Source organism: Mesoplodon mirus, assembly GCF_964341445.2.
Source record: "Mesoplodon mirus genome assembly, chromosome: 1".
Classification (NCBI taxonomy): domain Eukaryota; kingdom Metazoa; phylum Chordata; class Mammalia; order Artiodactyla; family Ziphiidae; genus Mesoplodon; species Mesoplodon mirus.
This window is the reverse complement of record NC_138976.1, coordinates 83,278,171-83,301,660: the sequence shown is the minus strand read 5'-3', so window position 1 is coordinate 83,301,660 and position 23,490 is coordinate 83,278,171. Positions and strand designations below refer to the sequence as shown.

The window sequence follows — 23,490 nt, the reverse complement described above, 5'->3', positions numbered from 1 at the left end:
AAGTGTCCAAGAGAGAAGTGATTCAACTGGAGATATAATCAGGAGCACTGAGGAAAGACATAAATGTATGAAAAGAACAAAAACAAAGCAGAAGTCAAAAGGATCCGAGAGCAAATAACTAATAAATAGGCAAAGAAGATCTAATATGCTTATAACTGTCTAATTTTTAATAGTACGCTTTAAAGGAAAATATCTCCTGGGCCTCTAGATCAAAAATAAAAAAAAAAAAAAAAAGAAGAAAAAGTTACTTGCAAGCAAAGAAAAATCAACCACCAAGGTATCCTTCAAGTTCCAAGCCTATACAGTTATACAGTTAAGAACTCAGGGAATACGGCTCTTGCAATCCCATCCTAGGTAGTCTAGCAGAGGATGCGCTTTATCCAATCAAGGTCTGACTTGCAAAATAACTGAGGGTATGCGTGAAATATAGTTAAATATATACCTAAGAATAAAATCAGTAAATCTAAGTAAATCTAAGAATAAAAGCAAAGGGGATGGAAGAAGAGTAAGTACGTGCTATGTGTTCTGACAAAGTAGGAATAATGAACTTAAAATGGGGGGCAGTAAAAGTAGAAATGTTAAAATAGAAGAAGCTAATGAATAGTCAGAGACTTAAGCGTTAAAGGATATGGTTTACACTTGATAAACCAAATACAGAAGCCTAAGTGAGAAAAGAGAAACTGAGATGTAAGTTATTTTGAACAATCACTAAAATATTATTTTATATATTTTATATTTTTTATTTATATTTATTTTATTATATTTTATATTATATATTATAATATAAACCTTCCCCAAAGCCAAAAGAAATTATTTTAAAAGAGCAAAAACAGACCACGTAATAAAACACAGTAAAAATAACACAGTACGAATCATATCTATCATAATAGGACAATATGACAATAATATGACAGAGTTGAGACTTTTTGGTCATATCTATAAATGTACGTAAGCTCAAAAGTCTCCACTAAAAGAAAAATGCATTAAAACTGGCTCACAAGGCAGACTCTAACTCCTAAAACAGAGTAATTCAAATGTCCAAGAATAAAGGGTTATGGTGGTAATGCAAATGATGTAAAAGCAGGCATTGTGATTCTGACATCAGCTAAAATGCACAGAAATACCGTTTCTCACCTATCAAACTGGCCAAAATGCAGCAACTGACCACAGGGCAAGGTGAAGGGAGCAGGTCCTCTCAAACATGGCTGATGGGAATGTAAACTGTCCTAGACCCCACTGAGGGGGATCAGGCAAGATCTAATATTAAAACTATATTTGCATCTACCTTTTGACTGAGCAATCCCACAGCTAGGAATTCACTCTGAAAATACACCTCCAACAACACAAAAACGTATGCACAAGGCTACTCAGTGTGGAGTTATTTGTAAAAGCAAAATATTGAAAACAACCTAACTGCACATTCATCAATGTCTAGTGAAGTAAATTATGGTAAGTCTACCATAACACAGCTGTAAAAAAAGAATAAGGATCTCTATGAAATAACATGGAGTGATTTTCAGGTATATTAAGTGGTAAAAGCAAAATGGAAAAATGCATTTATAGTATTCTCTGTATCTCACTTTGATATATATGTTTTAAGTATTCCAAAATAAAAGTAATAAGATTAAACATATAATGATGGGGGAGGGAGCTCTAAAACTGAACAGAACTATCTAACTGTATATAAATAATGACATAATCATAGAGGAAAAAAACATTTATTAAAGCAACTTTTGACTCAAGTAGTGTGACTGTATTGCCTCAGTGGGATATAGTCTAAGAATAAAAAGAAATCTTGAATTCTACATAAGTAGGTTTGTGGTTGTCGGTGGTATTGTTGTAGTAATTCCAATATGTTTTTGTGTGTGCAGTAGTACATTTGTTGATATTGATGAGAACCATGGTTCTCACCGAGGTGGGGAGGGGAGAGGAATATGAAATGGGCTAAGAAGAAGAAGCAGCCATGCTCTAGAATTAGAATTGAAGGTAACACTAGGAATTCTAGATATACATCCCTCAGCTCTGTCCACTGAAAAAGAGCCTACAACCAAGGACACCCTTACCACCAGAATCTTGACTTTTAAGTATCATTCCTCAACAAAAGAAACCATCTACTTGGAGAAATGGCTATTTCTAGGTCTGAGGCAGAGAGAATACAAGGTGAACATTTTGTTGTGTCATAAAGGAGAAAGCACTAAGCACTAAAAAACTGATTGGGGTCTTCTCAAAAGGACTCTTCAGTCAACTTGAAAAGTTACCCACTCACCAAACTTGGGACAATTTAAGAACCAAAAAACAAATAATGTCAGTAATGAATCATTCCATTTTAAAAGAGTACATGAACTCATAATGATATTAAAAGCGGAGTGAAGAAGGGATTACAGAATTAGAAAATCATCATCTTGTGACCACTGATCTAATGATTAATTTAGGCGGACATCATCAATAGGTGCTAAAATCTTGGGGAAAAGTTGACAGGAAACAAGGTAATTCACAAGTCTCAAGCTATTACCCCTCAAATTTCCTATTAGAGAACTAAAATGTACCTTTACAATGGAAAAATCTAGCAGATACCTCAACCAACCAAAGAAATAAATTTAACATCACCAAAAATGAAACTTGTAACATTCTACCTCCTAATATGAATCACTGAAAAAGGTATCATCTCATCTGGGTAGTTTCCACACCAAAAATGTTTTATCCCTCTAAAGTCCTGAAAAACCATCAAACAAACATTCAAATAACAAAGTGTGAGTTATTTTACAAACTACCAACCTGGACTCATCAAAATCAACAACATGAAAGACCACTCCTCGTCACTCCCCACCCCCAGTAGGGCAACTCTTCCAAATTAAAGGAGATAAAAGGATAGAACAAATAATGTCAATGTATGATTCTAGGTTCTGGATCAAAAGGCATAGATCTATTAAAAATATTTTTGTGACCATTGGGGAAATGTGAATATGGACAGTAAATTGGATAAGATCACTGTTAACTTTCTTAGAAGTGAGAATGGTACCTTGGTTATATAGAAAAATACCATTCTTAGGAGAGGCATCCTGAAATATTTAGGGGTGTATTTTTACCATGTCTGCAACTTCTTTTCAAAATTCAGGGGGAAAAGGTGTGTGTGTGCAAAGAGAGAGAGAATATTAATTTTTGGTTAAATCCAGGTGAATGGAATGTGTATATGTTCCTGCTATTCTTTCCATTTGTCTATAGATTTCATATTTATCACAACAAAACACAGGGGTAAAACATTACAGGCAAAATTAAAAAAATAATAATCAAAATGTTAGGCCCCAAAGGGCACAAAGCATAGAGCTCATGACATGACAGATTTCAAGATGATCCAGGGAGAGGCAGTTGCCATCTAGGCACACCAGGACCCAAGAGGAAGCCAAGCCAGCGCCTACAGACCACCCACCACCTTGTCCATAGACACTGCACGTTGTCCTTGCTAAGGCGGCAAGCCAGCTATCTCTTCTTTAAGGCTCCCTGGTGAGGGCTTCTCAACAGCTGCCTTCACTCACTCTGCCAAGGAACCTGCATGACAAAGATGCTCACCCACACCAAGATTTCTGTTGGGGTGGGGTGACCTCCTTTCCTGAGCCTCATGATGCTCTGTGCACTTCAGTTACCTCTTACTCACTCTCCTTTGAAATCACTTTGTCCCAAAGGTATCCCCAGCAGGTTGAATTATGCCTGATACGGAAGAGGAGTTCAATACATGTTGCTGAATAAATAAAATGATTATCAATTTACTTTTTTCTGTGGGAATTACATTCCCTGTTGCTTTCCTACATTTTCCCTCCTGTTACACATTGAATTAATGCTTTTATTGAGCATTCTATGGTAACTCCTAGTTCTTAAGTCCTGGGAGGATAGAACTAATTCAGTGTTCATTAGTGTGTATGACTAGTTTAAATGATTTGCTCACTGCACATTTCTTTTACTTGTCCAGAGTGTATCAGGTTTGATCATTACGGATCTCCTTAATCTTTCATTTTCTTGGACAAACTTCCACAACTATAAATGTTTCTAGTCCTGCTTTTCTGTAATATTTGTAGTGAAAGCTGGTGAAATAGGGATCAGATGTGATACACAGCCTGGAAACTAGACCATCAGGTGTGTGTGGAGTGACAGGGATACAAGTTTCTGATGAACTGCATGGAAGTGTTTTGGGGCTGAATTGTTCATTATGGAAAGAAAGGGCTGTCTGAGTAGCGTATATTTCTGATGACTGAAAATATACAGGGTGGGTATTGAGCATGAGCTGAGGGCTTCGATTAAGTTATTTTTCAGGCCCATCCCATCTGGTGGTCTTTGAGGGTTTTCTTTTTTTTCAGTATCTTCTTAAAGACCACATTCAAGGTACTAACTGCAGAAACATACACAGCATGTTTTTCTGGATAGTTCATGGATGTGAAGCAGAAGGGCCTGGGCTATAGAGCACAGGCATGAAAGCAAAATGAGAATGGGCATATAAAACATTTCTACAGAACAGGAATGACATTTAAAAAATATGTATACCTGCTATGTTTAACCTACTACTGCTAAGAGTCCTGCTGAATTTCTTTAAGTTCACTAAAAGATAAGGATGATTTCTCTATCACTAGGTAACAAACCCAAACATCAAGTTTTTAAGACAATAATTTAAATTTCAGGAAACCATGCAAAGAGATCATTAGGAGAACACAGTCCTACGCTACCTGGGCATAATTTTCTTTGCTTCAGACATGCTAATTTGGTATGTCTGGATCAGAACTTCTATCCTGGTAGCCTTTTTACAAGAGACGCAATTCACCTCACCAGAAAACTAAAACAGAAAAGAAAGCCCCACAAAGCTACGTTTCTTCCAAGTAGTCTTTAAGATTATTCTGTAAGTTTTGTACCAAATATTTGAATAGACACCATCTAAACTGACTAGGTTTTTTTTTTTTCCTAGCATAAAGGAAGAAATTAGGCTTCTTATCGGGTTCTCCTCCTTTTAATCAAGGAAAGAATAATCAGTAAATGCATTTTGTACTTTGTCCACATCATCTGCCATAAAGAATACCATCTTTGCATTATGAACCCAATTTGATTCTGACCTATGCAATTAAGTAATCAAATCCTACTTCTGGAATTTATAGTTTTATTCTACTTGCCTCAGTATAATTTGATTTCATCTGGTTTGGAGCAGCTCTTGGTGCCCATACCATTTGCACATTAGATTACCTATCGCTAGCCTAGAACCCCATACCCAAGGTTGAGATAGTCTACCAAGGATTTTTTTCTTTTTTTTTTAACATTTGAGAAACTGGAAAAATCACATTGAAGTGCATGTGTATTCTATTTGAGAATGATTATTACTTTCTCCTCCCTGGGCAATTTAGGCATTTTCTTCTTTCTGATTCTTCTCATCACTGGATTGCTAAGAATTATTTCTCTTACTCCATTAACTTCCCAGCCAAGTTCACTGCCAACCAAAATTAAGGAAAAAAACAACATTCCAGACACCTTCCTCTCAGATAACTTTAGAATTGAATTCTCAACACAGGACACTTGAAGACACCATCACCTTTCAGGAAAAGCCAAATTCCGTTCTGTGAATTTGGTCTCAATGACCAACTCTCTCCTCACTTCATATCCATAAACATTTATGGAGTACTTACTAAGAGAACCTTACTCATGGGCAGAGAAATATGTTAAAATCAACCAAAAATGTGCCTTGATCACTAGAACTAATCCCAATACTGGGTGAAAAGTAAATAAGAAATGAGGAATTCAGAGAAACTTTGATAAAAGAACTTGAATCAACATGTTAAGAAGACAACCACAAATTAAGTGAGTTCAATGGTCAATGCTATCTGCTCTCCAGCAGAAAATGTGTTACTTATTAAAGAAAAAGCACTAAAATCTTGATGAAAACAACTTTATGTTAACAGACCCTTCATCATGTTAGAGTCAGGCCCAAAGAGCCAGAATACAGACTTACTTTTACTCTTTGAAAGTAAAGCTGAGAAGAAGTATGGAATAAGTTATGTCTTGCTCAAGGAAATTAATAAAGGTCGTAATAATTTGCACCAGGCAAGAATGAATATTATCTGGAGTGATTTTTTACTGGCCTCTTTTAGAAGCACTTTGACTAGTTAATTATAGGTTAACTTAATACATCTAATATACTGACTTCCATCACAAACCTCACATGGGGTAATGAAATCACATGAAATCATCACAATCATCGTGAGTTGGTCAGCAAGTTCCAATTAGGGTTCTACTATTGGTACCCTCAGTGGACTACCACCAACTGAGCAGACAAACTGACTATAACTACCCTAACCTCTGCCCATAAAATGCTCCACTTATTCTTCATTAAAGAAAGCACCATTTAGGGAATGTCAATTGATACAGCCACTATGGAGAACAGTATGGAGGTTCCTTAAAAAACTAAAACTAGAACTACCATACGACCCAGCAATCCTGCTACTGGGCATATACCCTGAGAAAACCATAATTCAAAAAGAGTCATGTACCACAATGTTCATTGCAGCTCTATTTACAATAGCCAGGACATGGAAGCAACCTAAGTGTCCATCAACAGATGAATGGATAAAGAAGATGTGGCACATATATACAATGGCGTATTACTCAGCCATAAAAAGAAACAAAATTGAGTTATTTGTAGTGAGGTGGATGGACCTAGAGACTGTCATACAGAGTGAAGTAAATCAGAAAAAGAAAAACAAATACCGTATGCTAACACATATATATGGAATCTAAAAAAACAAAAAAGTGATTTTGAAGAACCTAGGGGCAGGATAGGAGTAAAGACGCAGATGCAGAGAATGGACTTGAGCACACGGGGAGGGGGAAGGGTAAGCTGGAACAAAGTGAGAGAGTGGCATGGACTTATATACAGTACCAAACGTAAAATAGATAGTTAGTGGGAAGCAGTCGCATAGCACAGGGAGATCAGCTTGCATAGCACAGGGAGATCAGCTCGGTACTTTGTGACCACCTAGAGGGGTGGGATAGGGAGGGTGGGAGGGAGGGAGACGCAAGAGGGAAGACATATGGGGACATATGTATATGTATAACTGATTCACTTTGTTATGAGGCAGAAACTAACATACCATTGTAAAGCAATTATACTCCAATAAAGATGTAAAACAATAAAATAAAATAAAATAAAATAAAAAGAAAGCACCTGTTACTACTTTATCCTTGGTGTCAAAGACATTGTAAGTACTGGGAAAAAATAAATCTCTGCTAAATATGAATGAATGAATGAATGCATACATGAATGAACATTTGCCTCATAGGAACTTTCATTCAGTTGGGATTTTCCAGGCTGTAAAACAAATATGGACTTACACTTAGGATTCAGGTTTGCTTTTTCTTGGAATTATCACTTATGAGTATTTTTCTTTGGTGTTAATTTATTCATTCAGTGAACACAAAGTTTTAAAAAAGGAGGAGCATTATTCCATCTCAGGCACTCATGCGTTTCACTCCCCAGATACACTTGGCGGGCATCTGGGAACTTGGGTTTGGGGAGGGTTCTCACCATTTCTTCATAAGTATGTCTCACTGTGTCTACACTGGTTACCCAGACAATAAGGTTTGTGCTGAACGCCTCTGAGAGTATGGAATTCGGGTACATGGAAGGCACTGGGAACCTACACGACCAACCCCCAGTAAAAACCCTGAGCACCAAGTCCCTCACGAACTCCCTGGTAGACAACATTTCACATCTGTTGTCACAATTCATGCTGGAGGAATTAAGTGCTTTCTGTGTGACTCCACTGAGAGAAGTCTCTTGGAAGCTTCAGCTTGGTTTCCCCTGGACTTCACCCCATGTGGCTTTTCATTTTGCTGTATCCTTGCTGTATCCACACTGTATCCTTTCACTGAAATAAAACATATCTGTATGACTCTATGCTGAATCATGTGACTCCCCCTAGTGAATCACCAAATCTGGGGGTGTCCTTGGGGACCCCAACAAGGGGACACACTAAGATTGAAGTAGCAATGAAACAAAAGCATGGGATACAATGGTCAAGAACTCACGGGGTGGGTCTGAGCTGGAAATCAAGACCTGGGGCTACTGGTGGTACTCTCCAGTTCAACTTGCCATGTGGACCTAGAGGAGGTTCAAGCAGGAATGAACTCAAGAAAGCATCTGGTCCAGATTCCTCATTTTTTCAGATGAGCTAAGGTTGAGAGCGCTAAAATACCTTTCCACAGGACAGAGCTAGTTTGAAGCAAACACTGCATCCACCAAAACCACATCTCAACCCCCAGTAGTTCCTACCAGGAAATCACTTGCTGCCTGGCTGGAGTCCGTCCTTTCTCAGAAGCCCTCCTACTTATGTCAAGACGGGCCACATGGTTGCAGATTTACACCATGTTGCATTTTCAATTAAAACAGCTAAATGGGGTGTTGTAAAAGGATGATTTCCAAGCTGCCAGGACAATAATGCCCCAAACTCCACCAGATTTTATTAGAGTCAAATGACAGTATAAGTCATTAGGAAAATGTGTGCCAACCACAGAAACAGCAATGCCTCACACTCTTGGAGAACTGAATACCATCCAGTTGGCTGAGAAAGAACCATGTGGCTTACAATCATTTTTCACAATTACTATCCTAGCTAGTTCATAGTTTTTGGCAGATATACCTCACACGCATAGCCGAACTCAGCTAATTTTCACTCTGCTGATCGACAAATATGACTTTTTTTCCTCAAAGAAACCACCCAGAGAGCTTCCATGAAATTTGAGGTAGTGCATCAAAAAGTGAGCCCAGGGCTTCCCTGGTGGCGCAGTGGTTGAGAATCTGCCTGCTAATGCAAGGGACACGGGTTCGAGCCCTGGTCTGGGAGGATCCCATATGCCACGGAGCAACTGGGCCCGTGAGCCACAACTACTGAGCCTGCGCGTCTGGAGCCTGTGCTCCACAACAAGAGAGGCCGCGACGGTGAGAGGCCCGCGCACCGCGATGAAGAGCGGCTCCCACTTGCCACAACTGGAGAAAGCCCTTGCACAGAGGTGAAGATCCAATACAGCAAAAATAAATAAATTAATAAATAAATAAATAAGTTCTGTTGTCATGATTACTATGACATTATTAAAAAAAAAAAGTGAGCCCATTTGTTAAAACCTGGCTTTAAAAAATGCATATTAAGTAGGCCACCCAATATTTATTGCAAAAAATTCTGTGTTAAGAATACTCACTAGTCATACTCACTACTACAGTCTGAGAATCAAATAGCAAGAATACTCACTAGTCATACTCACTTCTACAGTCTGAGAATCAAATAGCAAGACTGCACAAGGCCTTGTTTGCTTTTCTCTTTGGAATTGAGCTTGCCTTCCATAAGGCAGGAAAAAAAATTTTTTTAAGTTCTTTACTATGGCTTCTCCAAAATCAGTATTAGTTCTTAACAGTTGGACAAGAAATACTGTACAATGCTAAAACACGTTCCTAAGGCAATAAAATATTTACATGACTAAAGGAATAAAAGAGCTGTTCTATTAAACTTATATTTTCCTCCAAGTTTCATTTCCAGTTTGCCTTCTTGGGACTCTTTGTCAAGAGCCTGAGTACAAATTTCATGTATGAATGTGTTTCAGGATGACTTCAGAAAATATAAAATCTACTATAAATTGAATAATCCCTCCCACAAAGAGAAACATTCTGCCAACAAAGGGGAACTCCCTCCCCCCCTCTATTTCAAATGCAGCATCTGCCATAACTCTGTAAGGGATGAAGGGACACTATTAGGACAGGATTCACACGGCTTCAACTGTGTACATAACGTTCTATTCCTTAGATTGGGGGTGGGTGGACCTGCATTTGTGGTATTCTTTCAAATTTTTGTATGTCTTAAATATTTTGTAACAACTAAAAAAAATTTAACTCCCTGAATTTGCTCAATTGGCATTCCTAGACCCTTGAGGAGGTATCTTACTTAGCCTTGCTATCTCTAGAGTCAAACTGAATTTTCTTCAGGGGGTCAAACTTGTCCATTATACCAGCTGGGTACATTAAAACCATGTCTATTACACTGAGTTCCCAAAGACTTGGCCAAATCTTCACAACCTTTCCTATCAGATATCCTTTGTCTGTGGAACATCTTGAAAGACTATATAAACCAAGGATATTTTTCAATCAGTGCAAGTAAAGTGAAAATATCTTCTTATATTAAAGCTGCCAGCTTCTCAAATAGAAAATTTTGTAAGAAAAAGGTATAAGATCAAGAGGAACAAATTAAATCAACCAAGTGCACTTTAAAGTGTCTCATAAGTTTTTAAAAAGCTCTTCTTCCTCCAACTGATAATGGGAAGATGGAGGCCAGCTGTGTTCACATAAACCTCCTGTTGAAAATATGATAGAGCACGGAGATCTCAAAGTAGTCCTGAGAGTCAAACAGCATCAGCTCAACTGGGAACTTGTTAGAAATGCAAATTCCCAAATCTCCGCTGGGGGGCGTGAGAGGGGTGGGCAGCAATTCCTCCAGGTGATTCTGATGCCAGCTAGCATGAGGTCCAGGGACTCAGAAGTTGGAAGTCTAGCCTCTGGAGTCAGAGTGACTGGATTTGAACACCAGGATCTGCCCCTGGTAAAGAGTGTGACTTTGGGCAAGTTACTTAACTTGTCTCTGCTTTATTCCTCCGTGTAAAATGAAGACCATAATAGTTCCCAGCTCACTGGAACATTGGCAATAAGAAAATATACATGTGAAAGTCTGGCAAAATGTTTGACAAAGACTCAATAAACGTGAGCAATTATTTTCTCTACATGATCATAGATGTCCAGTTTACTCATCTATTATTTGATTAGCATTTATTGAGCATTTACCACAGACACGGGCAGTGAATAACTCAGGACTCCTGGCTGCATACTAGAATCACCAGGGAATTCTGATGAAATCCTACTGCCTGAGCCCTCCTCTATACCAAAAATAACAATCTCTGATAGTGGGACCCAAGCTTGGATATCCATTAAAAACTACTACCAAACGTAAAATAGATAGCTAGTGGGAAGCAGCCACATAGCACAGGGAGATCAGCTCGGTGCTTTGTGACCACCTAGAGGGGTGGGATAGGGAGGGTGGGAGGGAGGGAGACGCAAGAGGGAAGAGATATGGGAACATATGTATATGTATAGCTGATTCACTTTGTTATAAAGCAGAAACTAACACACCATTGTAAAGCAATTACACTCCAATAAAGATGTAAAAACCAAACAAAACCAAAAAAAACTACTCAGGACATTTTAATGGAAGAAGCAAATCTACAAGCAAAAATTACAACCCAAAGCCCATGGAGCTGGGTGTATGCACATGATCTCGGAGAAACGTTTAGGGAGGAGTTGCTGGCCCAGCAAACTTTCATTGGCGCTTATGTATTCCTCTCCTGCATTACTGATCTTAGGAAGCACGAATCATGTTTTCCTAAATCCTCAGTGCTTGCCACCATGCCGACAAAGAGGAGATGCTGGCGTCTGTCAGTGCAATGAGAAGCGAGCTCTGTTTCTACGCCTAGACCCTCCCAACTCCTGGAAGCCTGAGCACAGTGTTTCAGGTCAGAGGAGTAATTAGACAGCCGTCATCTCCATAACAAACTCTTGTATATATACCTTTCCTTGAATATACTGCCCAAGCCTCAAGGCTAGACATAATGGTTTCACATACCGGTTTCCAAGGGGAGGAGTGACAGGGGCAAAGCTTTTAAATTAATTAAAAGAGACACTCAGGCACACTTCATGCCATTCTTTAATCTCTGTTCTCCTGTGATAAATATAGACTGACAGGACCAGGCCTAGGCTAACGAGCTGAGGGTAGGACCCTATGGAGGCTCACCAAGCAGCCCTCAGAAACACTGCAGCAGGGCCAAGGGCTCAGAAAAAGGAAGAAGAAAATCAGCACCTTCCCCAGCTGTGTCACTGACATGTCACCAGAGCGCTCTGAAGGATGCCCACTGCACATGTGGTCACACCCCCCTTCAACTAGTAGCAATTAAAACAGATAAAAAGAAAACAGCATGTATTGTAATTAAAAAGAGAAGAAGAATAACAATTATAATTTACTGAGAGTTTTCTAGTGTCAGGCAGTGTGCTAAAGGCTTTCTGTGCAGTATTTCATTTCATTATGGTAACAAGCTTCCCAACCATCCTTCCCTCCTAGTAGTACACACATGCTTATGTAGTTCCCTCACACACTGAATCAGAGTTCATACATGTGGCCAAGAGAAGATTACAGAAGTAACTGCGACTTCTGAGCTTAGATCATAAAAGACGTCACCGCTTCTTGACACAACCTCTTGAATCACTTGCGCTGGGGGAAGACGGAGCCATGGAGCCAAGTGGACACTCCAGCAGCCCCACGGTGAGGCCCACATGGAGAGGAACCAGCCACGTGACTAGGCCACCTTAGAAGTGGACCCTCCAGCTCTAGTCATACCTTTGAGTCTTCCAGCTGAAGCCCCAGACATCACAGATCAGAGAAGTCGTCACCACTGGGCCCTGTCTGAATGCCTGACCCACAGAACCCAGAAGATCACTGTCTTAAAAACTAAGCTCTGTAATTTATTATGCAGCAATAGCTAACTCATACGTAAGAGCTAGATACTCTTATTTTACAGCTGACGAGAGTTTAACTGATGCAATCGTGGGCATAGTAAGTGAAATAATGGGGATTTGAATCCATGTTTGCAGATTTGAAGTTCTGACTCCTATTCTGTCACCATTCCTGACAGATAAACATATGGTGTGTAACCTATTTCCCACCCCTTTCATTAAGGGAACAGTATGTATGTAATAGGAAGTTTTGAAGTATTTTGGTTGTCCCCAAGATACTTTGCCCATCCTACAGGGCACCCACCATTCTGCCTTGTATTTCAGCTATTTCTCCATGGATAGATTAGAAGTTCCTGGAGGGCTGGAGTAGTGTCTTCCTTATGACGGTGCTTGTAAATAGTAGAAGGATGGGGATAGAATGCCACTTTAATCCCCTGGACTCCCATCAATCTGCCTGGTTTGGCATCTCTGCTCCACCATTCTCAGGCTGGATGATCTTAGGCAAATGGCCTCAATTTGATGAGCCTCAGATTTCTCACTCTTATAACACGGGGCCAATATTAATGCACACTTTTGTTCACACTACATTAGAAAAATATTAGCACAAATAAAGTATGAGCACATTGCCTGGCATGTGCCAAATACTCGATGAATGTTACCTATTTAAATTATTACCATCAAATATGTGTTGAAAAATATCCAATATTTTAAATGGCCAAACAAAAGCTCTTCCCTCTCAACCTTTTCTTACATCAAAAGAGAATTTCCAAAGAAATGGCAGTGGTTCCTGGGAGTGAGGGTATCTCACTCTATAAGCACTGAAACCTTTGGCATCACCTTGGCCATGGCTCCTACGACAGCCCAACCTGCCCTGCTGGAGTGGTGAGAGGGTAGGGGAAAGCTGCTGTACACTTCCACTGTCCAGTGGGACATATGCAGACGGCAATTTGGTTCTTTCTTGCAAAAAGAAACGTAAGGCAAAGAGGGTCTCACTCACCCCAGCCTTATAAGCAGGGGTGTAGAGGGATTTTACTTGCATCCTATCTCTTAATCCCATTACATCCTTATCATCTTGTCAGCACAGACAAAGCTCCTTAGCTCCTGCCCACACTCCCTCTAATGCCTTCCCTTGTGGTTCACTCTTTCTTGGTCTTGGAGCTAATAAGCTGTCAAATGTCTTACTGTCCCCTCAGGTGATTTCTAGTCAAATGCTGTTTAGAGTCCCACCTCCCTTTGAACTTAGCTTTATGGCTCCTTTTTTTCCCCTTATGCATGAAAGAGTTTTCTGTGTAAAATTCTGTTTGGGGTCCAAAATCTTTCCACAACCTTCCACTTCCAGGTAAGACTAAGAAAAGGGAAACTGGGAGAAACACCAGCTACATTCGCCCATGTCCAAATAAACACAAATTCCTAGTGTTGCTAGGTGCTAGGTTAGATTCTCAGATGGGAGGATATAAGTGACCCCCTGCCCAAAGTAACAGAGCAGATTTAAAAATACAACAACTATGAAACAAAGTGCCAAGGGAAGGATGCCAGGAGTGGCAGAGATAGAGGGCCCAGGAGAGCAGAGGAAGAACAAACACGGACACGTGAGGACATGGGAGATATGAAATAGTCAGCCTTGGGTGTGGGGTCTGAGGGACGGACAATCCTGAACCGAGGATGTGGGGAAGGGCAAAAGACCACTCTGGGCAGAAGGAATGAAATGCAGGGAGGCAGAAAAGCATCAGACAAGTATGTGGAATGCAATGGATTTGTAGAGAAGCAGGGTCAGGGAGTGCAAAACACAAGATAGACTGGAGGAGATAACTCTGGCAACAATTTGCAATAAAGATTTTCAAAAAAGAGAAAAGTTAAGGTCTTTTGCAGATTATAGAGCAAATTGGTAACATATGAATTTCATGATTAAGAATAAGTAACATATTCTAATCAATTTCTCAGGTATCATGAATATAAAACCCTAAGACTAGAGAAGTGTCAATATATTTTCAAAGGAGGCAACATCAAGTAAATTTCTAGATCACTCTTCCCAATATGTTAAATTTCCCTCACTGAAAGTTTTTGCTTGAACCAATGAACTAGCTACAAGTCAAATACTTTTCAACTGCTTTTTTCCTAGTCTAGTTTTAAAAATTGTTACCCAAAGTGAGAAGGTGCACTTAGACAACTAAAGTCAGGAATCTGTTACCTACTTGCAAAGTCATTTCAGTGATTTCCAAGACCCAGTACCATTAACCAGGCTGGTTTCAGGGTGGGGTAGCTGAGTACCAGAGCTGAACACAACTATTGCTAGGTCTCAGGGTGTCTGCCCTTAGTATATTTTTCTATCTTCTCGCCCAAACTTACCAAGCTACTACACAGAGTAAGATCTCAAACAGAAATAGCTTCAGAATCAAAACTCCCTTCTTCCTCCTTAGAACCAGAGAGCTAAGTTCAAAAAAGATCCAGAAAACATCACAGGCCATCAATCTCCATCTTGAAACAGGAAAAAGTCCCTGGTCACTGTTCCTGTGTCCTCCCAGTCCTAACAGACAATCACCGCACAACACAGAACAGAACGCCATGGCCCCAGGCCAGGCAAACTCACCATATACCACATGCTTGGCCACTTGGGATCATTGAAGTAAGTGGACTGGGCGCGGCTCAAGTCATAATCCCTCTTGGTCCGTTTTTTTACCACTTGTTGTTGGATCCACTCCACCTGCCAAGAAGGACATTTGGTGAGTGTTCAAGTTCCATCAGGGTTAGCACAACATAAATGACAGTCTGGGACATTTCCATCTTGAGTCAGCTCTGTTTAAGTCACAGGTTTCATTCTGGCAACCAGAATCTCCAGAGCATAGAGATTCCCCAGAAACCTGGTTCTATTTTATCTTTAATGCAGGTAGGCTTTGTAGTCTTTTATGACAGATCATTCATATTTCTCAACAACATGCTCACCCCTTTAGCTTTTTCAGAGAGCATATTTTATTCCCAATTTATTGCAAATTGATAGTGTTATTTTTTAAAGCTAATTTATTCATCCTGACCTTACACTAAGGGCTAGAAAACTTCTCTAAATGTCCAGATAATAAATATCTTTGGCTTTGCAGGTCATACAATCTCTGTTGTAACTACTCATTCTGCCATTGTAACACCACAGACAGCACATAAACAAATGGGTGTGACTATGTTCCAATAAAACTTGATGTATAAAAACAGGTGGGGGCTTCCCTGGTGGCGCAGTGGTTGAGAGTCTGCCTGCTAATGCAGGGGACGCGGGTTCGAGCCCTGGTCTGGGAGGATCCCACATTCCACGGAGCAACTGGGCCCGTGAGCCACAACTACTGAGCCTGCACGTCTGGAGCCTGTGCTCCGCAACGAGAGGCCTCAATAGTGAGAGGCCCGCGCACCGCGATGAAGAGTGGCCCCCGCTTGCCACAACTAGAGAAAGCCCTTGCACAGAAACGAAGACCCAACACAGCAAAAATAAATAAAAATAAAATTAATAAACTCCTACCCCCAACATCTTCTTTAAAAAATAAAATAAAATAAATAAATAAAATAAATGGCAGGTACTTTTAGGCTAAATGTCAAAAAAAAAAAAAAAACAAAAACAGGTGGGAGGCTGGATTTGGCCCACAGGCCACAGTTTATATCAAAAATTTTAAATGGTTTTGGATTACACATCAAATTAAAAGAATTATCCTCGGATCAAATGCTCTAGGATCACAAATTTTTTTTAAAAAAATGGCTGTCTACAACAGAGTGGTGGAAAAAGCACTATTCAGGTAATCAGAAAACCAAAACCCTAGACTTGTCTCTGGTACAAAATTGGAGAAGTCACTCAACTGTCTGAGCCATAGGTTCCCTGCCAGCTCCAAAATTCAAACCCTGTACATTTGAGAAAGTCTTAACATTTAGCCACAATTAGATTTTAAAAAGCAACTGGGAACTTTGAGTTTCATACAGAATTGTAACCTAAATGGTATGGGTATGAATGGGGGTACTTTTAAAAACAGTTAATCATTATGGCAATATAAGAATAAGCATGCTTCGTTTTGAACGGAGCATCTCAGATACAGTATCAGCCCGGTGGCGTTCTACCATTTGTTCCTAAATTCTCTTTTTTTGATTTCTTCTGGCCATAGCTAATTCAGTTGTAATACTCTAAAATGTTCCCTTCCACCATGTATCTCTACTCTCCACAAAGGAATTAAAAACTGGTGGGGGAAGGAAGACTTTGTGGTCCACTACTATGATCTATGATTCCATACCCATCCATTCAATAAAGATTTCAGAACCTCTCTTGCCTACTTCAAAGATTACTGGAAGAGAAGGGATACTAAAGGACCAATTAAGAAGCTCAAAATGCATAGCTATAAACAAGGTACTAAGGCCAAAGCCCAACTAATAAATTTCTATGATTCTCATATTGGGAAATATTATTCAACAAGAAGATTGGTATGCAAGATGAATTTAAATAGTGAATTCTTATTTACATCACTAACAAGGCAAACAGAATCACACAGCCTCCTAAATAAGATCTATTTATGATTTGGATCACAGCTAAGCATCATATATGTGCATTTTCTGCTAGGTAACTTAAAATTATCAGTACAGAGAAAAGTCAATAAATGAAAAATAATATACTGGAAAATGAAAGTTTTCTGTTCCTGCTTTAATTAATCTAGACCAAGTGACTCAGTGGCACTGAATCATTCTACATCACACACACATGCACACACGTGTGCACACTGGATAAAAGGTATTACATGTTATTTCTTTAAACTATTGGACAATAGCTGTCAGGCAAGCTAATAAGGATCTTGTTTTTTCTTTACTCCAAGAGACTGCTATTTAGAAATCACACTGAAACTAATGGGGCATTAAAATTGTGTGTAATTTTTTTAAATGAAGAGAGTAATTTTTAAAGTGACCATGTTTCTAAAAATACAGAACAAAATCAATTTCCTTCTCAATCAAAGTGGAGCAGCAAGCATGAGCGTGCATGTATTTTGTCTATTTCCAGAAAACATTTTAATCTCTTTATTTCAAACAATCTTTCTAAGAAATGAGTTTCATAAAGTCATTTATTCATTCAATACGCAGTAAGTGCTTATTCAATACCAGATACTGTACCGGGAATATAAAGATGACTAAGAATAATCTTTGCCTTTGATGGACTTAATTTTATCAAGGAATATTTAGCAATTATTCTACAATTCTCCACTTCATAAAAATGTCATTATCTTCATGAATGACATGTGATGCAGGATCTATCACTATACTAATTAGACCACTTATGAAAATTTTGACTATGCAAATTACATTTACAGTCCTTATAGTACTGTCTCTTAAGACTTATCCCAATAAGATGGAACTAGTTCATATTTGCACACTTGGTAAAAGAAGGCTGCAGATCTGTTTAGACCAAATGATTTTCAAACTAATTATATATTGGCAGTGGTCTTTCCTAAGAGAGCCTCCATAAATCCTGAACTGCCAACATATATGTGTTCACAAATCAGAAGGTGTCAAATCTCTTGTGGACTCAATAAAGAGATGGCTCAAGCTCAGAACAAGTCTACAGTAGGGTAGGGTGGATAACTGTCTCTACAATGACACTGTAAGTATGTACTTCTCCCTACATGTGTGCATGCACACGCACGCACACACACACACACACACAAATGGACAAATGGGATAAGTATGTGAGAAAACCAAGTGACAGCCATTTTCCCAGATGAACTATAGGTACTAAAATAGAACAAAATACCTCACCAAACACCATCTCTTCTGTAATTTTACCAAACAAAAATGCTTAGTTACAGGGCTAGAAGGGAGCACAGCAAGTTGGCATCTACATTTGACTATAAGTCACTCTGTCTGATCACAGGGCTGCAATACTCAAGAAAAGTACAGTTGGTTTTTTTTAGTGTCAGATACCATGCATTTTGTTTTGGTGCTTTACGAGTATGAGTCTATAGCCCTACATTTTTGGGAAAGCAGGAAAAGCACCCATTGGGTCTGAAGATTTCTATGACTGGAAAGAGCATATTTATATTTTTAAACCATTATCCATATGTCTATCCTTGAGACCTTAAAAAAAAGAGCTCAGAGGTAATGCATTATACAGATTTCACTTCTTGCCAAGAAGCCCAGTGCAAAGAAAAACCAGTTAGAAATTCATTTTCATAAAACTATGGTCAGCCCAGGAAAAAAGGAAAACTGCGTGCTTTCCCTCACTGGTTTAACTTCTAAAAGTTCTATTTCCTATATATTATGGATCTACATTTAAGCCAGAGTATAAAAACCTTTAGACATCTGAAATCAATCTAGCCTCCATTAGTTAAACCACATGTGTGGTATGGGGTGTTAAGGACAGCCCCTCCCTCTACTCACAGAGCTCACCTGCCTGCATGGTCCACATGACCAGTGGGCATTTGCCACTTCAGAATCTTTGTCTAAACATGTTCTCTTTCATCAGTTTCACTTGTCAAGCAAAGCACGTTAATTGATGATTATGGGAAGCCTACCCACAGTCTCAGTTGAACTCATATATCATGATTTTGGAATTTACCAACTTTCTGACACTATACACACAGGGAAGGAAATTTGTCAGCAATCAGAGAAAAGAGGATGTTAGCCTATGAATCTACATTATATAAGTTATCATATAAATATAAACAGAAAACCAATTATGGTATCTATCACAAGAAAGACAAATACTGCATGGTATCACTTATATGTAGAATCTAAAAAAAAAAGTCAAACTCATAAAAAAAAGGTAAAAAAGTGGCTGCCAGGGGCTGCCGGTGGGGGAAATAGGGAGAAGTTGGTAAAAGGTACAAACTTACAGCTGTAAGACGAATAAGGTCTGAGGATCTAATGAATAACATGGTGACAATAGCTGATAACACTATATTGTATAATTGAAATTTGCTATGAGAGTAGAACTTAAATGTTCTCACCAAAAAAAAAAAAAAAAAGATAAACATGTGAAGTGATGGATGTGTTAACTAGATGGGGGGATACTTCCAATAGATCAAATATATCAAATCACAGTGAGGTACACTTCAAATATTTTACAGTTTTATATGTCAATTATGCCTCAATAAAACTGAAATTTAAAAAATATGTAGTATCTCTACAGTGAGGAGAAATCAGCCCTTTAGATATTAAAATACATTAAAGCTAATGACTGAAACACATACTGATAGCAAATGTCTACAGGTATTGATATATCAATGGAATGGGATGGAAAGTCAAGAAACCGACCGAAAATATGTAAGAATATAGTATATGATACGGCTGCTATCCTAAAGCAATGAGGGAAAACAGATTACTTTATAAATGATGTTGAAACACGAACCAACTCAGGAAAAAAATAAAATTAAAACCATTCCCACATCTTAATCAGGATCAGTTCCAAATGAATCATATTTAAAAGTAAAAGTAAACAAATAAACCCATATAAGTCCCATGAGAAACATAGGAAATTTTGAAAAATAACCTTAGAGTGGATGATGCTTGTCTAAGTATAATAAAAACCACAAAAGTGATTTGGAAAAATGGATACATTCAACTACAGAAAACATAAATTTGGCGTGGCAAAAATTACTTCATAAACAAGGTGAAAGACAAACTAGAGAAACATTTATAGCTGCTACCATGGACAAAGGCTCTTTCCCTCAAATATAAAGAGTTCCTGGGACTTCTCTGGTGGCACAGTGGTTAAGAATCCACCTGCCAATGCAAGGGGATATGGGTTTGAGCCCTGGTCCGGGAAGATCCCACATGCCATGGAGCAACTAAGCCCGTGAGCCACAACTACTGAGCCTGAGCTCTAGAGCCCACAAGCCACAACTACTGAGCCCGTGGGCCGCAACTACTGAAGCCCACGTGCCTAGAGCCCGTGCTCAGCAACAAGAGAAGCCACCACAATGAGAAGCCCACACACAGCAATGAAGAGTAGCCCCTGCTCGCCACAACTAGAGAAAGCCCACATGCAGCAACGAAGACCCAATGCAGCCAAAAAAATAAATAATTAAAATTAAAAAAAAAAAAGAGTTCCTACAATCAGTAAGAGAAAAATTCGATAGGAAAACAGGCAAAAGAGTACAATAATCTCCAAACAGGTAAATCAAGTTTCTTAAACATATAAAAACATGCCTAACCTCATGCATATAAATAAAAAAAAGCAAATTAAAACCACACCAAGATACAGCTTTTCACATCTCACCTTTCAGATATAAACATTCTAAATATTGATGCCATACTACTAGGGAGGAATGATAAAATAGTCATCCTCATATAATGGGGATGGGAATGTAAATCTATACAACTCTATGGACAGTAACTGGACATTACCTACAAAATTCCTAAAATAAGTCATTCTACTTTTAGAGATTTACCCTACATTTTCAAAAAATATTTTATTTAAGTATAGTTGATTTACAACGTTGTGTTACTTTCTGCTACCCTACATTTTTATTAACACATGTAAATATACAACGTTATTTATTGAAGCACTTCTAGTAATAACTGAAAGTAATAAACAACCTGAATATACACTGATAGGAATTAAATAAACAACGACATATCAATATAGTGGAGCACAATGCAACCATAAAAGATAATGAAGTGGGCTTTATGTATTCACAGAGAATAGTCTCCATGATATAGCCTAAAATGAAAAAAAAAAAAAAAAGGAAGGTACAAACAGTCTATAAAAGATACTACAATTTTTGCACCTCTCTGAGGTAACTACTGTACACAAAAAACCCTGATAACACTGGTTGCTTTCTGGGGGAATAACCATGTGATTGAGATGCAGGAATACAAGGGAAAACTTTTACTGTAGGCCCTTTAATACCTTGTTCCTTTTGAACTATGTGAGTATGTCACCTATACAAACAATTTTAAATTTCCTTTAATTTAACATGTTCCATTGGTTACTATTATGTAATCCAATGGTATCAAATGTGACCAAATGCCTAAATTACAACATATTTTAAAAGCAATAATGAGAAAACTAGTATATAAAAAGTACCTTAGATGGTTTTATAGTATATTATAACATGGCCAATATTGAGAAAAGGTGGGTAAATAAACAAGAGAAGTGGTTGAATTTGGGGAACTTGGTTTATAATCTCAGATGTGCCACCAGCCACCTGTGTGACCTTGCAAAATCTTCGTGGGCCTCCTTCATCTGTAAAATGACAGAAGACAGACTAAATATGCTCTCTACTCTCTTTCTTCTGACTCTGAAATTTTTGTCGATGTATGTGGTCTACTCTCTGATGTGACTGGGAATGAAAAGTTTGAGTTAAACACAATACAGAGGTGAGATAGGTGCTCCTGTGGACAGATGATCTTAAGTCATTCTGTGCAGATGCAAGATTAATATTTAGAAAGGAACATAGTAAATATATTACTACTTTCGTGATTTGATGAAGCAGACGCCAGCAAATAAAATATGTGGGATTCCATCTTTCATATTCTTTTTTGACAAAATGGGGGAAAGGAGCATGAAAAGATTTCTCCCCTCTGTTTTCTTCTCTGACTTTGAAAACAAACAAACAAAAAGTACTAGTTAAGTACATACCAGCCATGTCATTTTTTCCTTTGGAAGTAAGGGATTGATGGATACGATTTGGCACTGACAAGCTACTTCCAAACCTTAAAATCTGAAGCCAACATATCCCAAAAGTTTTCTAAAATTCTGATCAAGAAATCAGAGGTAATCATTGAGAGAATCAGAGAATCTAGTAAAAGTATGCGTTCAGCGTATAATAGTCTTTAACTCTTGCTCACTAACTGGTAATCAGTGAGTTACTAAATACTGACATTGTTATTTGATTTGATCACTCTTTTTGAAGAAAAAAACCATAATTGTTTGAATTCTGCTTATTTCAGAGGGCTACTTGTGAACAAAATAAGCATTATTGTTTATTTGAAGGAGAATTTTCACTTAACTTCCTTGAGATAGGCACACTGAATCCTATTTAATGACTGCAGACATCAGAGGCTTATGTTAAAGAATCATCTAGTCAGGAATATGAGGAATCATACAATTTTGAAAGGTCATTGAGAAGAAAGTTGTGAAATAAATACTGCACATATGTTTAGAAGAGGGTAATAGAAGACAATGCAGCCCACAGTGAATAACTGCCCTAAAATTTTATAATTAGCTGGCTTTCTCCAAGAGAACCCTATATTTTTAAATGTGTCATCAATTTAATCATGTTCTATTTTGTTTCATGAAAAGCTCATGGCATTATGGTTCTGACTGTATTACTTACTTTTAGAGAATTAAAGTTATATTTATTCCCTTAAACTATTCCACTATTACTTGCACACTTCTAATTTAATTTCCTAATTTGTTGTCTAGTTTTTTTCCTCCCCATTTCTGGTAAGATGATGTATGAAAGGGAAAAATGAATGGTTACATCTAGTTAAAGCAGTAAAATTTATTCCCCACCCTCAAGGTCTTTTCTTTCATTTCTCTATTCACTCCAAAAATATTATATTAAGTACCTACTATGTGGCAGGCACTGTTCTGAATGCTACAAAATGGCAGTGAGCAAAATAACCTATTTCCTGCCTTCAGGCAGTTTCCATTCCACTGGGAGTTAGACCATAAGCATGTAAATAAATAAAAGATTATATAATCGATTTTCATAGTGTTAAATGGTGCAAAAAGTAAACAACGTAAGGTGGTTGAGAGTGATTATGGAGGAGGCGGCTATTTTAGGTAAGGTGGTCAAGAAAGTCCTCTTTGAAAGATGTGATATTTTAATAGAATCCTGAATATTAAGAAACCAGCCATATAAATGTCTCAAGGAAAATATTACAGGCAATGTGAATAGCTAATGCAAAAGCCCTAAAACAATGTGTGTCTGTAATTTGGTCTACAGCTCATCCATGGGCCATAGATG

At 38.3% G+C, this 23,490-nt stretch overlaps 1 protein-coding gene across 2 annotated transcripts in view; it reads right to left on the bottom strand.

Moving 5' to 3' along the window:
* PCSK5 (proprotein convertase subtilisin/kexin type 5) overlaps positions 1-23,490 on the bottom strand; it is a 456,450-nt gene that overhangs the window by 359,361 nt on the left and 73,599 nt on the right. For both annotated transcript variants that reach the window (XM_082614748.1, XM_082614749.1), the window contains exon 3: positions 15,156-15,269. In XM_082614748.1, coding sequence (XP_082470874.1) covers positions 15,156-15,269 — 114 coding nt within the window. The remainder of the gene's footprint in view (positions 1-15,155; positions 15,270-23,490) is intronic.